Below are 13,730 nucleotides of genomic sequence, written 5' to 3' on the forward strand. Positions count from 1 at the left end.
TTGATGGGTGTTGCTTGGTTTGATTATTTATTTTCTGCTGACTTTCCCAGAGTTGTATTAAAAATAGAAAATTCCATAACTACTCAACTGGGCGAGCAGCATCTGTGGTGAGATTCTTCACCCGAGTTTCTCTCTCCACTGAGGCTGGCTGCCGACCTGTTGGGCACTTCTTCAATTTGTGACTTTATTTTTTAAATCCAGTTCTGTTCTCTGGGCTGGTTAGACCATTCATTCTGTACAGCACAGACGAGGGCCTAGCAAATGTGGCAACTGGAATCAGATTTGAGGTCAGGTATTTGGGGTTAGGTGCAGCCTGCAGTCAGATTACAGGTTAGATTTGTCGTTCACGTAGAGTTGGAGGTCACATTGGGTATAGGTATCGAGGGTTATGGTGAAGGTAGGTTTGGAAATCAGGTTAGGATTGGGAGTCAGTGTTGAGCATGGGGGTTGGGGTAGGGTTGGACTGGGGTTAGGTTGGGTATCAGTATTGAGGTTGGGATTGAGGTAGTAGGGTTGGAGATCAGGGTTAGATTGGGCTAAGTTTGGAAGTCACATAGGGAGTTGGGATTGAGGTTGGGTAGGGATAGGGTTGAGTTAGGAATTGGGGTCGTGAATAGATTTGGAGATTACGGGGTTGTTGGGGTCAGGTTGGGTCTCAGATTTGAGGGTGGGGATAGTGATAGGGGTTGGAGATCAGCGTTGAATTGAGGAGTTATGGAGGAAGTAAAGGTTGAACATACTGTCACAGCTGCAGCAGTTCTTGTCGTCTCCTTAGAGCTACTGAAGTCAGTCACCCAATGCATGATTCTGGAACAACTTTCGATAGTTGAGAGACTATTCTTCCACTTCTAAAAGATCATAAGACCCTAAGTCACCAGAGCAGAATGAGGCCATTCAAAGCATTGATAAATTACCACCATTCCACTATGGCTGATTTGTTATCTCTTCCAACCCCATTCCCCTGCCTTCTCCCTGTAACCTTTGACACACTGAATAATCAAGAACCTAATTAACCTCTGCACTAAATATTCTATTTTTTTTAAATCTATAGATCCAGCACAGTAAGTCATGCTGCCCAGTTACACCCATGTGACCAATGAAACTACTAATACAATTATTAGACTGTGGGAGGAAACTGAAGCACCCAGAGGAAATTTGTATGGTCACGAGGAGAACGTACAAGCTCCTTGTACAGTGATGGGAATTGAATCTGGGTCGATATCTGTGTTTTGATTACCCAGCTGAGCCCACATCCCAGAGGGTGGCAGGGTTCTCCCAGATGGAAAGGACTGCACCAGCCCCCCTGATGAAAAACACTCAATGTAAGGTAGTGTAGAACCATAGAACATTACAGCACAGAAACAGGCCTTTTGGCCCTTCTTGGCTGTGCCGAACCATTTTTCTGCCTAGTCCCACTGACCTGCACCTGGACTATATCCCTCCAAACACCTCTCATCCATGTACCTGTGAAGTTTTTCTTAAATGTTAAAAGTGAGCCTGCATTTACCATTTCATCTGGCAGCTCATTCCACACTCCCACCACTCTCTGTGTGAAGAAGCCCCCCCAATGTTCCCTTTAAACTTTCCCCCCCTCACCCTTAACCCATGTCCTCTGGTTTTTTTCTCCCCTGGCCTCAGTGGAAAAAGCCTGCTTGCATTTACTCTATCTATACCCATCACAATTTTATATACCTCTATCAAATCTCCCCTCATTCTTCTACGCTCCAGGGAATAAAGTCCTAACCTATTCAACCCTTCTCTGTAACTCGGTTTCTCAAGTACCGGCAACATCCTTGTAAACCTTCTCTGCACTCTTTCAACCTTATTAATATCCTTCCTGTAATTTGGTGACCAAAACTGCACACAATATTCCAAATTCAGCCTCACCAATGCCTTATACAACCTCACCATAACATTCCAACTCTTATACTCAATACTTAGATTTATAAAGGCCGATGTACCAAAAGCTCTCTTTACGACCCTATCTACCTGTGACGCCACTTTTAGGGAATTTTGTATCTGTATTCTCAGATCCCGCTGTTCTACTGCGCTCCTCAGTGCCATATCATTTACCTTGTATGTTCTACCTTGGTTTGTCCTTCCAAAGTGCAAAGTGCAAAGTGCAATAATGACATCCATCTCCCTCAGAGTATTCTGTGATGAGCAATGAGGTGCTCCCCTGGGCTTTATATGTCCTAGCTCTAATGGAGGCTGTAACATGGGGTATGAGGCTGCAGTCCAGCACTGCTCAATTGCACGATCATTGGGTGGTCACCGGAAGTGGCTGGCAGGTAGCGAAGAGTTTGGAATTCCAACAAAGTAATTACAGGATGAATTGGTGGAGCCGGTATCCCTGACAAACCTGTCTCGATTTCTCACTGCAGGATGCCCTGGGTGAGCTGATGAACAAGCCTTGCTGCTTTAATGCATGGATATTCTGCAGCATGAGGCAGGCAGCAGTGCAGCACCACCGAGAACACTGCACTGTGGAAAAGGCCCGATGCCTCGACTGGAAGCCAGTGTAGCCACCGATGTTGTGTGTCTGCTGCCCACAAACGAGGGGAAGGGAAGGGGGAGGAGGAGGAAGAGGGAAGGAATGAGAGATGGGAGGAGATGAGGGTGGGGAAGCAGATGAGGAGGGGAAGGGGAGGGATGGGGGGATGACAGTGAGGGTGGGGCAGAGGGACAGGAAGGGGAGGATGCAGGGGAACCCTCGTCCACGCACCAGCTGGAGGCTGGCTCTGTCTCACACCCACAACAGACCACCTTCCTTACTCAAGTACTTCCAGGACCTAGTTCAAGACCACAGGTCAGAACAGGGTTTGCCTTGTGGTGGGTTAACTGGGAGATAGCACTCACACCCCTAATGTGGACATACCTCGTGCTGTACTAACTAAGGGCATTTACAGAGTAGATTAAATAACAGGGCTTGTCTCATTTTCTTCGAGTGCACTCGATGGATCCTGTACCGTCCCACAGCAGGCACATTGGAGAACATGGCTGAAGTACAGACCAGTAACTGCCAACAGCACATTCTCACTGCTGGTGTCCAGAGGGATCAGTTGGCACATTCCTGACTCCTTCTGGTACTGGGCATTCAGTTCTCCGCTAGCAGCCAGGATGTGACGGGGGGAACTGGATTGGTAAAGGAGGGAGAGATCTGGGGATTGGGTAACAGGTGGCTCGTCCTTGGGTGAATGAAAGGATTAACATAGGAGGAACATTTGATGAATCTGGACCTGTATGATGGAGTTTAGAAAGGAGGATCTCATTGAAACCTACCAAAGCCTGGGTAAAGTGGACTGGAGAGGATGTTTCTCTTAGTACAAGAGTCTAGGTTCCAAGGGCACAGACTCAGAATAAAGGGACTTCCCCTTCAAACTGAGATGAGTAAGATAAGGAGAATTTCCTCAACCAGCAGATGGTGAATCTGTGGAATTTGTTGCTACAGCCAGCTGTGGAGGCCATTTTTAAGAGATTTTTAGGTTCTTGATTGGTATGGGGATGGTTAACGGTTACAGCAGAAGGCACGAGAATGAGGTTTAAGAATTAAATGGCGAAGCAATCGATGGACCCAATTCTGCTCCTATTTTTGATGTTCTTATAAAGCTGAAGCATTATCTCGCTGCCTGACTAATGAAGGCTGGTATCCTAATATCATCTTGCCATCCCTATTAGCTCCTTATCACGTCTGTGTCACTAACACAGAGTCCAATCCTTTACACAGAGACTTGGCTCAGACTGTGCCTTCTCTCAGCTGGGAGGGGGAGTTAACACAGAGACTGGGCTCAGACAGTGCATTCTCTCAGGGGGAGGTTGCTTTAACACAGAGACTGGGCTCAGGACCTTCTCAGGGGGAGGGGAGTTAACACTGAGACTTGGCTCAGACAGTGCATTCTCTCAGCTGGGAGGGTGAGTTAACACAGAGACTGGGCTCAGACAGTGCATTCTCTCAGGGGGAGGGGGAGTTAACACTGAGACTGGGCTCAGTGCCTTCTCAGGGGGAGGGGGAGTTAACACAGAGACTGGGCTCAGTGCATTCTCTCAGGGGGAGGGGGAGTTAACACAGAGACTGGGCTCAGACAGTGCATTCTCTCAGGGGGAGGGGGAGTTAACACTGAGACTGGGCTCAGGCAGTGCCTTCTCTCAGGGGGAGGGTGAGTTAACACAGAGACTGGGCTCAGACAGTGCATTCTCTCAGGGGGAGGGGGAGTTAACACAGAGACTGGGCTCAGACAGTGCCTTCTCTCAGGGGGAGGGGGAGTTAACACAGAGACTGGGCTCAGTGCCTTCTCTCAGGGGGAGGGGAGTTAACACTGAGACTGGGCTCAGACAGTGCATTCTCTCAGGGGGAGGGGGAGTTAACACAGAGACTGGGCTCAGTGCCTTCTCTCAGGGGGAGGGGGAGTTAACACAGAGACTGGGCTCAGACAGTGCCTTCTCTCAGCTGGGAGGGGGAGTTAACACTGAGACTGGGCTCAGACAGTGCATTCTCTCAGGGGGAGGAGGAGTTAACACTGAGACTGGGCTCAGTGCCTTCTCTCAGGGGGAGGGTGAGTTAACACAGAGACTGGGCTCAGTGCCTTCTCTCAGGGGGAGGGGGAGTTAACACAGAGACTGGGCTCAGACAGTGCATTCTCTCAGGGGGAGGGGGAGTTAACACAGAGACTGGGCTCAGACAGTGCCTTCTCTCAGCTGGGAGGGGGAGTTAACACAGAGACTGGGCTCAGGACCTTCTCTCAGGGGGAGGGGGAGTTAACACAGAGACTGGGCTCAGACAGTGCCTTCTCTCAGCTGGGAGGGGGAGTTAACACAGAGACTGGGCTCAGACAGTGCCTTCTCTCAGGGGGAGGGGGAGTTAACACAGAGACTGGGCTCAGACAGTGCCTTCTCTCAGGGGGAGGGTGAGTTAACACAGAGACTGGGCTCAGACAGTGCATTCTCTCAGGGGGAGGGGGAGTTAACACAGAGACTGGGCTCAGACAGTGCATTCTCTCAGGGGGAGGGGGAGTTAACACAGAGACTGGGCTCAGTGCCTTCTCTCAGGGGGAGGGGGAGTTAACACAGAGACTGGGCTCAGACAGTGCATTCTCTCAGGGGGAGGGGGAGTTAACACAGAGACTGGGCTCAGACAGTGCCTTCTCTCAGGGGGAGGGGGAGTTAACACAGAGACTGGGCTCAGTGCCTTCTCTCGGGGAGGGGGAGTTAACACAGAGACTGGGCTCAGACAGTGCATTCTCTCAGGGGGAGGGGGAGTTAACACAGAGACTGGGCTCAGACAGTGCATTCTCTCAGGGGAGGGGGAGTTAACACAGACACTGGGCTCAGACAGTGCCTTCTCTCAGGGGGAGGGGGAGTTAACACAGAGACTGGGCTCAGACAGTGCCTTCTCTCAGGGGGAGGGGGAGTTAACACAGAGACTGGGCTCAGTGCCTTCTCAGGGGGAGGTTGCTTTAACAGAGTCTAGGCTCAGACAGTGCACTCTCTCAGGGAGAGGTTGTTTTAACACCAGTACCCGGGCTCTCACAATACTTTCTTTCAGGGGGATGTTGGAAGCCCACCTCAGTGATGCTTAAGTTCTTACACTAATATTTCAAAGAGTGTGAGAGATACATGATATCCCAAGCCAGAAATCTTCTCTCAACACCCAAAAAATAGCTTTCTATCATCCAATCATTACTCCATATTGGATCTTCCCATGTAAAACCCTTTGCTTGTGGGATTTTGTACAGAGCACTGAGTACTCATGCTTATCTGATGTGTTTAGGAGGGGCACACAAAAGGCAGTTGCCAACAATGGGCACTCATCTGGGGAAACCACAAATACCTTGCTCACAAAGCAGTGGACGCTGGTCAGAGAGGACCCAGATTTGGCCATGAGACCAGAAGGCATAGGAGCAGATTAGGCCATTTGGCCCATTGAGTCTGCTCCACCATTTCATCACAGATGACTTATTATCCCTCTTAACCCCATTGTCATGCTTCTCCCCGTAACCTCTGATGCCCAAGAATCTATTAACCTCCACTTTAAATATACCCAATGACTTGGCCTCCACGGTCACTTGAGGCAAGAAATTCCACAGATTCATCAGCCTCTGGCTAAAGAAATTCTTCCTGATTTCTGTTTGAAAGGGATGTCCCTCTATTCCAGATGACTGGTGTCTGGTCAATGATGACTGGTTTGCACATGGCCACCTCTTGCTACCTAAATGTTCCTTCATGTGCAGGAGGGCAGAATTTCAGGAATATTAGTGAGCAATAGACACAATCCCATTCATCCTGACTAAAGCAAGCAAGAATCTCCAATGTCCACCCATCCTCTATTTTCCCCACCAAAAATTCCCACGACCAACTCAGAGGTCCAATTCCACCAAAATATTTTTTTTCAAGAATACGATTAGTTTGTACATGGCAAACCCAGGATATTTGCAAGAAGTTGACTCTGGAGGGCTTACTCCCTCCCCCCCAGCTCCTCACCCACTCCGCTCTCCCAAAGTTCCAGGCAGCAGCAGCCACTGTTGGACCAAGGACCAGTGGGCATTGCTCTACCAGCTATAGCCAGCAGGGGGAGCCTTGTCATCTTTATTGCTCTCCAGGGAGAAGGGCGGGATCCGAACGTCCAGCTGTGAACCTCCAGGCCTCTCAAAACGAAACGTCCCCCTGAAAACAGAATGAAAAAAGCGGAGTAAATAATGTGATCCATGGCCAGTCCTTATCCACAGAGTCAACTCCCCACTTCAATATGTCAGTGTTTGAAAGGGTAAAAACAAGGAAGTAATACTGAGGCTTCGTAGGGCAGACTGCACTTGGAATATCATGAGCAGTTTTAGGCCCCTTATTGAAGATGTGCTGGCATCGGAGAGGGTCCAGAGAAGGTTCATGAGAATGCTTTTGGGAATGAAAGGGTTAACCTGTGAGGAATGTTTAATAGCTCTGGAACTCCCTGAAATGAGGGGGCAGGGATCTCTTTGAAAACTATAGAATATTAAAAGTCCAAGTTACAGTGCATGTGGAGAGGCTGTTTCCTGTAGTGGGGGAAGTCTATGACCAGAGGGCCACCCCCAGAAATGGAGGGACATCCATTTAGAACAGAGGAATTTCTTTAGCAAGAGGCTGGTGAATCTGTGGAATTCATTTGCACAGACAGTTGTGGAGGCCAAGTCATTGGGTATATTTAAAGCAGAGGTTGACAGGTTCTTGAATAGTCAGGACATCAAAGGGTCAGGGGAGAAGGCAAGAAAACTGAGCTCTTTTTAGGGATAATAAATCAGTCATGATGGAATGGTGGAGCATACTTGATGGGCCAAATGGCCTAATTCTTCTCTGTGGGACAGCACCCTATCACCATGTGACTGAGACTCTGCAGGCAGCACCCCAGAGTACCTTCTTTCTGGTCCCACTCACGGCTCTCAGTGAGTGCTCCCACTTGTGGGTAGCTTAAATCAAAAAAAAGGATAGAAGGGGCTGTGTCGAGGTTCATCCCCAGCAGCTGCATAACAGAGCACTCTCTGATCTACGAGCTGTTCCCAGGGACGCACACCGAGACCAACATCCGGTGCTGCTGGCAGATCAACTCGGTCAAAGACACTCTTTGGTCGGCCTGAAACTTGATGGTCTACCAGCACGCGGAGATGTCCGTGAGGGAATGCTGCCGACTGGCACATTCTCGCCTGCAGGAGTACGTGCTGAGGGACGCAATCAAACTCGGTGCAGCCACCGCAAAGGCCCGGTGGGGAAGGACCACAGTCTAGGGTCCTTCTCCCGTGGGAGTTGAGGGGTGGGTGGCGGGGTGTATACCCCGAAACCACTGTATGTAAATATGGAATAACAGTTAGAGAAGTCAATGTTCATGCCATCAGGTTGGAGGCTACCCAGCCGGTACATAAGGTTCCTCCAGAGAAAGCAGGATCTCCCAGTGGCCACACATTTTAATTCCATGACCCATTCCCATTCTGATATGTCTATCCATGGCCTCCTCTACTGTCAAGATGAATCCAGACTCAGGTTGGAGGAACAATACCTTACGTACCGGCTGGGTAGCCTCCAACCTGATGGCTATGAACATTGACTTCTCTAACTTCCGTTAACACCCCTCCTCCCCTTCTTACCCCATCCCTGATATATTTAGTTGTTTGCCTGTTCTCCATCTCCCTCTGGTGATTCCCTCCTCCCCCTTTCTTTCTCCCGAGGCTCCCGTCCCATGATCCTTTCCCTTCTCCAGCTCTGTATCACTTTCGCCAATCACCTTTCCAGCTCTTAGCTTCATCCCACCCCCTCCGGTCTTCTCCTATCATTTTGCATTTCCCCCTCCCCCCACTACTTTCAAATCCTTACTATCTTTCCTTTCAGTTAGTCCTGACGAAGGGTCTCGGCCCGAAACGTCGACAGTGATTCTCCTTATAGATGCTGCCTGGCCTGCTGTGTTCCACCAGCATTTTGTGTGTGTTGTTTGAATTTCCAGGCATCTGCAGATTTCCTCGTGTTTGCACTTCACACTTATCTGGGTTGAACTCCATCTGCCACTTCTCAGCCCAGTTTTGCATCCTATCAATGTCCCACTGTAACCTCTGACAGCCCTCCACACAATCCACAACACCTTCACCTTTGTGTCATCAGCAAACTTACTAACCCATCCCTCCACTTCTTCATCCAGGTAATTTATAAAAATCACGAAGAGTAAGGGTCCCAGAACAAATCCCTGAGGCAAACCACTGGTCACTGGCCTCCATGCAGAATATGACCTGTCTACAACCACTCTTTGCCTTCTGTGGGCAAGCCAGTTCTGGATCCACAGAGCAATGTCTCCTTGGATCCCATGTCTCCTTACTTTCTCAATAAGCCTTGCATGGGGTACCTTATCAAATGCCTTGCTGAAATCCATACACACTACATCTACTGCTCTACCTTCATCAATGTGTTTAGTCACATTCTCAAAAAATTCACTCAGGCTCGTAAGGCACGACCTACCTTTGACAAAGCCATGCTGACTATTCCTAATCATATTGTACCTCTCCAAATATTCATAAATCCTGCCTCTCAGGATCTTCTCCATCAACTTACCAACTACTGAGGTAAGACTCACTGGTCTATAATTCCCTGGGCTATCTCTTCTCCCTTTCCTGAATAAAGAAACAACATCCGCAACCCTCCAATCCTCCAGAACCTCTCTCATCCCCATTGATGATGCAAAGATCATCGCCAGAGGCTCAGCAATCTCCTCCCTCGCTTTTCACAGTAGCCTGGGCTACATTTCATCCGGTCCCGGTGACCTATCCAACTTGATGCTTTCCAATAGCTCCAGCACATCCTCTTTCTTAATATCTACATGTTCAAGCTTTTCAGTCTGTTGCAAGTCATCACTACAACCACCAAGATCCTTTTCCATAGTGAATACTGAAGTAAAGTATTCATTAAGTACCTTGCTGTTTCCTCTGGTTCCACACACATTTTCCTACTGTCACACTTGATAGTTCAAATCCTTTCACATCTTATCCTCTTGCTCTTCACATACTTGTAGAATGCCTTGGGGTTTTCCTTAATCCTGTCCACCAAGGCCTTCTCATGGCCCCTTCTGGCTCTCCGAATTTCCTACTTAAGCTCCTTCTTATTAGCCTTATAATCTTATAAGCTATTGCATCTCTCTACACACACACTGCCAAGGACCCCCAACATTTGTAGTGAAACCCATTGGCAGCAGAGTGCCTGTGTTGGGATTTACCTGCAGCTGGTTCCCCTTTTACCACTGGAGAGCATCTTCATGCACTTGCGCTCTGCAGGGTAAAACTGGGTGACCATGCACAAGTATTCTCACACCAAATAATGTTAGAGGTACAGCACGGTAATAGGCTCTTCTAGTCCAATGAGCCCATACCACCCAGTTTACACCCATTTGACCAATTAATCTACCAACTCAAAACACAATGCTGTACATGCAGAGCAACACACACAATGTACTGGAGGAACTCAGCAAATCAGGCAGCATCTATGGAGAGGAATAAACAGTCTCCATTTTGGGCTGAGATCCTTGATCCGGACTTTTTCCCAGGATGTCAATGGTATTAATTATTTACCATCAATAAATGGTAAAAACCATTGGTACTAATAATGGTTATTATAGGAAAGTATGAGGGGGCAGATGTCGGAGGTAGTTTTGTTTTACAGAGAGTGATGGTTGTGTGAAATGTACTGCCGAGGTGGTGGTAGAGGCAGATACATTAGGGACATTTAAGAGACTCTTAGACAGACACATGGATGATAGAAAAATGAAGGGCTTTGTAGATGGGAAAGACTAGATTGATCTTGGGAGTAGGTTTTAGGGTCAGCATAACATTGTGGCCAAACAGCTTGTACTGTGTCATTGGTTCTAAGATCAGCTGTAGCTCGAGAACCCTTGTTAAGGGATGAACAATAACTAACTGTTGGCTTTGCTGTCCATGTTTACACCATGGAAAACACGTCATCACTTTTTACTGCATTCCCTTTCCTGAAGTACAAGATGCAAACTTTCCAATTCAGAGATCATCTACAATAATCCAACAGCCGGACACAGTACTTAGTACATGAGATGACAAGAGAGATAAGTAAACAATGGACTGGCATCCAAGTGCCACGGAAGACAATGACATTCCTACAGCAGCACAGTACTGAGTTCTAGGCTCTTGTCTGATCTAAATATGTACATACAAACTGTTGAACTAATGCCATAAATACACCAATCATTACTGCATCACCAAATAAAGTTGTCAACTCCGTCATGGATGGTCCCAAACCCGGATGCGAAAGGAGGAGAGTTCAACATGTGGCTAGTAACCCCGTCACGTAAAAACCCAGAGCTACAGAAACACCAAAAGCATCTCTGGAGTTTCATCCCTGAAAGAGGAGGGGTATTTGAGAATGGGCTACATTTGGGGACAAGTTGAAATACTGGTCCAGTATAGAGAACTTTGGTAAGCTGCTGATGACAGTCTATGCCCCAGTAGGGGTGATGGTTATAACCTCATTGGTACCATAACTCCACATTATAAAGTACTGACCATGTGTAACAATATCATGAGCTTCTTTGTCAGTGAGGAAAGTTTGTCAGCAAGTTTCCAACATCAAGTTTACATTGGAAATTAAAGCTCTCACAAAAATGTCAATGGACGGATATACTTAATACATGCTTCTAAAGAAATCTTTTCAGGAAGAGATTCTATGCTCACATCCACCTCTGGGAGTTTGGTTATCACTCAAGCTGACTGAACCTCTGAACCATTTTCAGTAATCCACAGGATGGGGGGAGCACAGGCCCATTCCCCAAAGTCTCTTGCTAGCTTAATACTTCTATCATTCAGTGAGAGACTGTGGTAACTACCTCGTGCTTAGGTTAAGGAGATGAATGGGCCTGGCAAGAACCCATTGGGAGAGTCATCATTCTTGCTTTCGAGGGAGAATGGTGGAATACGAACATCGAGGAGACTCCGGTTGGCGCTCTCAAAGCGATAGGAACCCCTGTGAAATGCAGAGATAAGGTCAGCCTCCGGAAATGGCCCCCGACAACTGAAAAATTTCTGTGGAAACAAGGCTGAGGAAGTGGGAAGAAAGGGGAATGGCTGGGGATAAAGTCTAAAGGGAAAGTTCATTCGCAACTCCTCTGGAACACTGGATACACAGACAAGCTCATTATCAACAAAACTCCTTTCAACCTAGTCTTTCTCAGTACAAATACACCAGGCAGTTAACTCACCTAAGTTTTAGTAAATGAGCATTAACACTGATCCTCGAGGAGATACAAGAGCATTAACTGCATCACATCCTCAGTGGAGACACAGAACATCCCTGTATCTGAGTACAAAGCACACTCAGAGGCAGGACCCATCCCTGGCCCCCCTGAGTGCCAAGCTGGGGTTGGGCTAGAAGGGACAGTCAGACCCAGACCTCCAGTTCCAGCAAGCCTTCTGGAAGGAACAAGCAAGTTCACTGGGTGACAGCAGCTCACCCCTGAGGGATGGTCTTTGAATGAGTGAGAGGCAAAGAGGTAGTTGGTGTCATGGCCCAAGGGCTGTGGGCAAGGAGATGCTGAGGCACTAATCTTAAAAGTAATCCCCAGTATGCCTCAGAGTTGGTGAGATTTATAACGCCATTTACAGTAATTCAACCCATCATCTCCCTGCTGGCCTAGAGGGGACAGTAGGTTCCACCCACTTACCAACTCTCAGTGGTAAGCCAGCAGGTCATGGCTCCATCATCCATTTCCCTACTCCTCTCTAACCCTTCAATCTTAGCCTGCCACGCTTCCCTCCCTCTAGAACCGTGCCCCTGACCTTCCCTGCAAAGGAACAGGAGCCACTGCTCCTCACCCTCTAGGACCCAAGTTTAGAACATAGGAACTTGGAGCTGGAATCAACCATCTGGCCCATCAAGTCTGCTCTGCCATACAATGGGCTCAGCTTCACCTACTCGTCTTTTCCCCATAACCCTGCATCAGCAGATTTCCAGAACTCTGGCACAGTGTTCAGCCCATGGAAATGCTCCAACACAATACAGTGTCTCAGGTGTAGCTCCATGTCAGTCATACAACAACATCCTCTCCATGTATACCAGTCAGGACTTTACACATTTCAATCAAACCCCTACTCACTCTTTTAAACTGCAGCAGATACAATCCTGTCTCTCTAAACTTCCATCACAAGACAACCCAACCATCTTAGGTAATAAATAGTCCAGTAAACCCTCCTTCAATTGATTCCATTACTATCTATACCTAAACAAGAGACAATATTGTCCACAGTATTCCAGGTAACGCTCTGTGAATCAACATTCAGAGCTTTGATTTTATTGCAATACAATGGCTTATACACTCAGTGGTCACTTTATTAGGGATCTCCCCAGCTTGGTCTGAGCAACAACTGAACCTCTTGACCATGTCTGCATGCTTTTATGCATTGAATTGCAGCCACATGATTGGCTGATTAGATATGTGCATTAATGAGCAAGTATATAGGGGTACCTAATAAAGTGGCCACTGAGTGTATACGTCACACACAAAAAAATACAAATGCATGCTTCGTTCAACCATGAGAATATCCTGCAGCTGAACTTAAGATTTATCTTATTTCTGAACATGTGGCACACTGACCCATGGATGGACTTATTCTAAGTGAGCACAGTAGCAAGTTCAGCGGTGAATTCACAGAAAAGCCCGGTTCTGCCCCATGCTCCACATCAAAAGTAACATCCAGGATTTCTCCCCCTGAACCCACTGACTGTGCTCCACTACAGACAGCTGACTTCATGGGGCTACCAACTGGCCTGGTATGTTTCCTCTTACATCCAACTGACTTCATGGGGCTACCAACTGGCCTGGTATGTTTCCTCTTACATCCAACTGACACAGGTTCTCAAACTCTTTCTCAGAAGTGGTTAGGTAGTGGAATTTGTCAGAGATGCAGTTAGGGGTAAGCAAAGGGAGAAAGGACTTGAAGGTTATAGGGTAACAGATGCAGAGCAATTGGAGCTGGTTTGTGAAAAGCAAGGTTCTTTGTCTCTTCTACCTTCAGTCATTCCTCGTTTTCAAAAACCAGTCAATTCCCTCCTCCTTGCTCTTAATCCTTATGTACGCTCACTGGCAGAATAATTCTGTATGACATAAAAGTGGAATTGGGCCATTCAGTCGACCAAGTCTGCTCCACCAATCCATCATGGCTGATTTATTATCCCTCTCAAGCCCACTCTCCTGTCTTCTTCCCATA

General features: G+C 47.6%; 1 protein-coding gene across 2 annotated transcripts in view; it reads right to left on the reverse strand.

Annotated features, from left to right (window-relative positions):
- Positions 1-6,360: 6,360 nt before the first annotated feature.
- poldip2 (polymerase (DNA-directed), delta interacting protein 2) overlaps positions 6,361-13,730 on the reverse strand; it is a 50,148-nt gene continuing 42,778 nt past the window's right edge. Inside the window, exons 11-12 of one of the 2 annotated variants that reach the window (XM_073053027.1) lie at positions 11,354-11,490; positions 6,361-6,660 (exon numbers count right to left, since the gene is read on the reverse strand). In XM_073053027.1, coding sequence (XP_072909128.1) covers positions 11,361-11,490 — 130 coding nt within the window. In that variant the 3' untranslated portion in view covers positions 6,361-6,660; positions 11,354-11,360. The remainder of the gene's footprint in view (positions 6,661-11,353; positions 11,491-13,730) is intronic. The other variant, XM_073053028.1, reaches the window with a different exon arrangement.

Source organism: Hemitrygon akajei, chromosome 8 (genome assembly GCF_048418815.1).
Source record: "Hemitrygon akajei chromosome 8, sHemAka1.3, whole genome shotgun sequence".
NCBI classification, from domain to species: Eukaryota; Metazoa; Chordata; class Chondrichthyes; order Myliobatiformes; family Dasyatidae; genus Hemitrygon; species Hemitrygon akajei.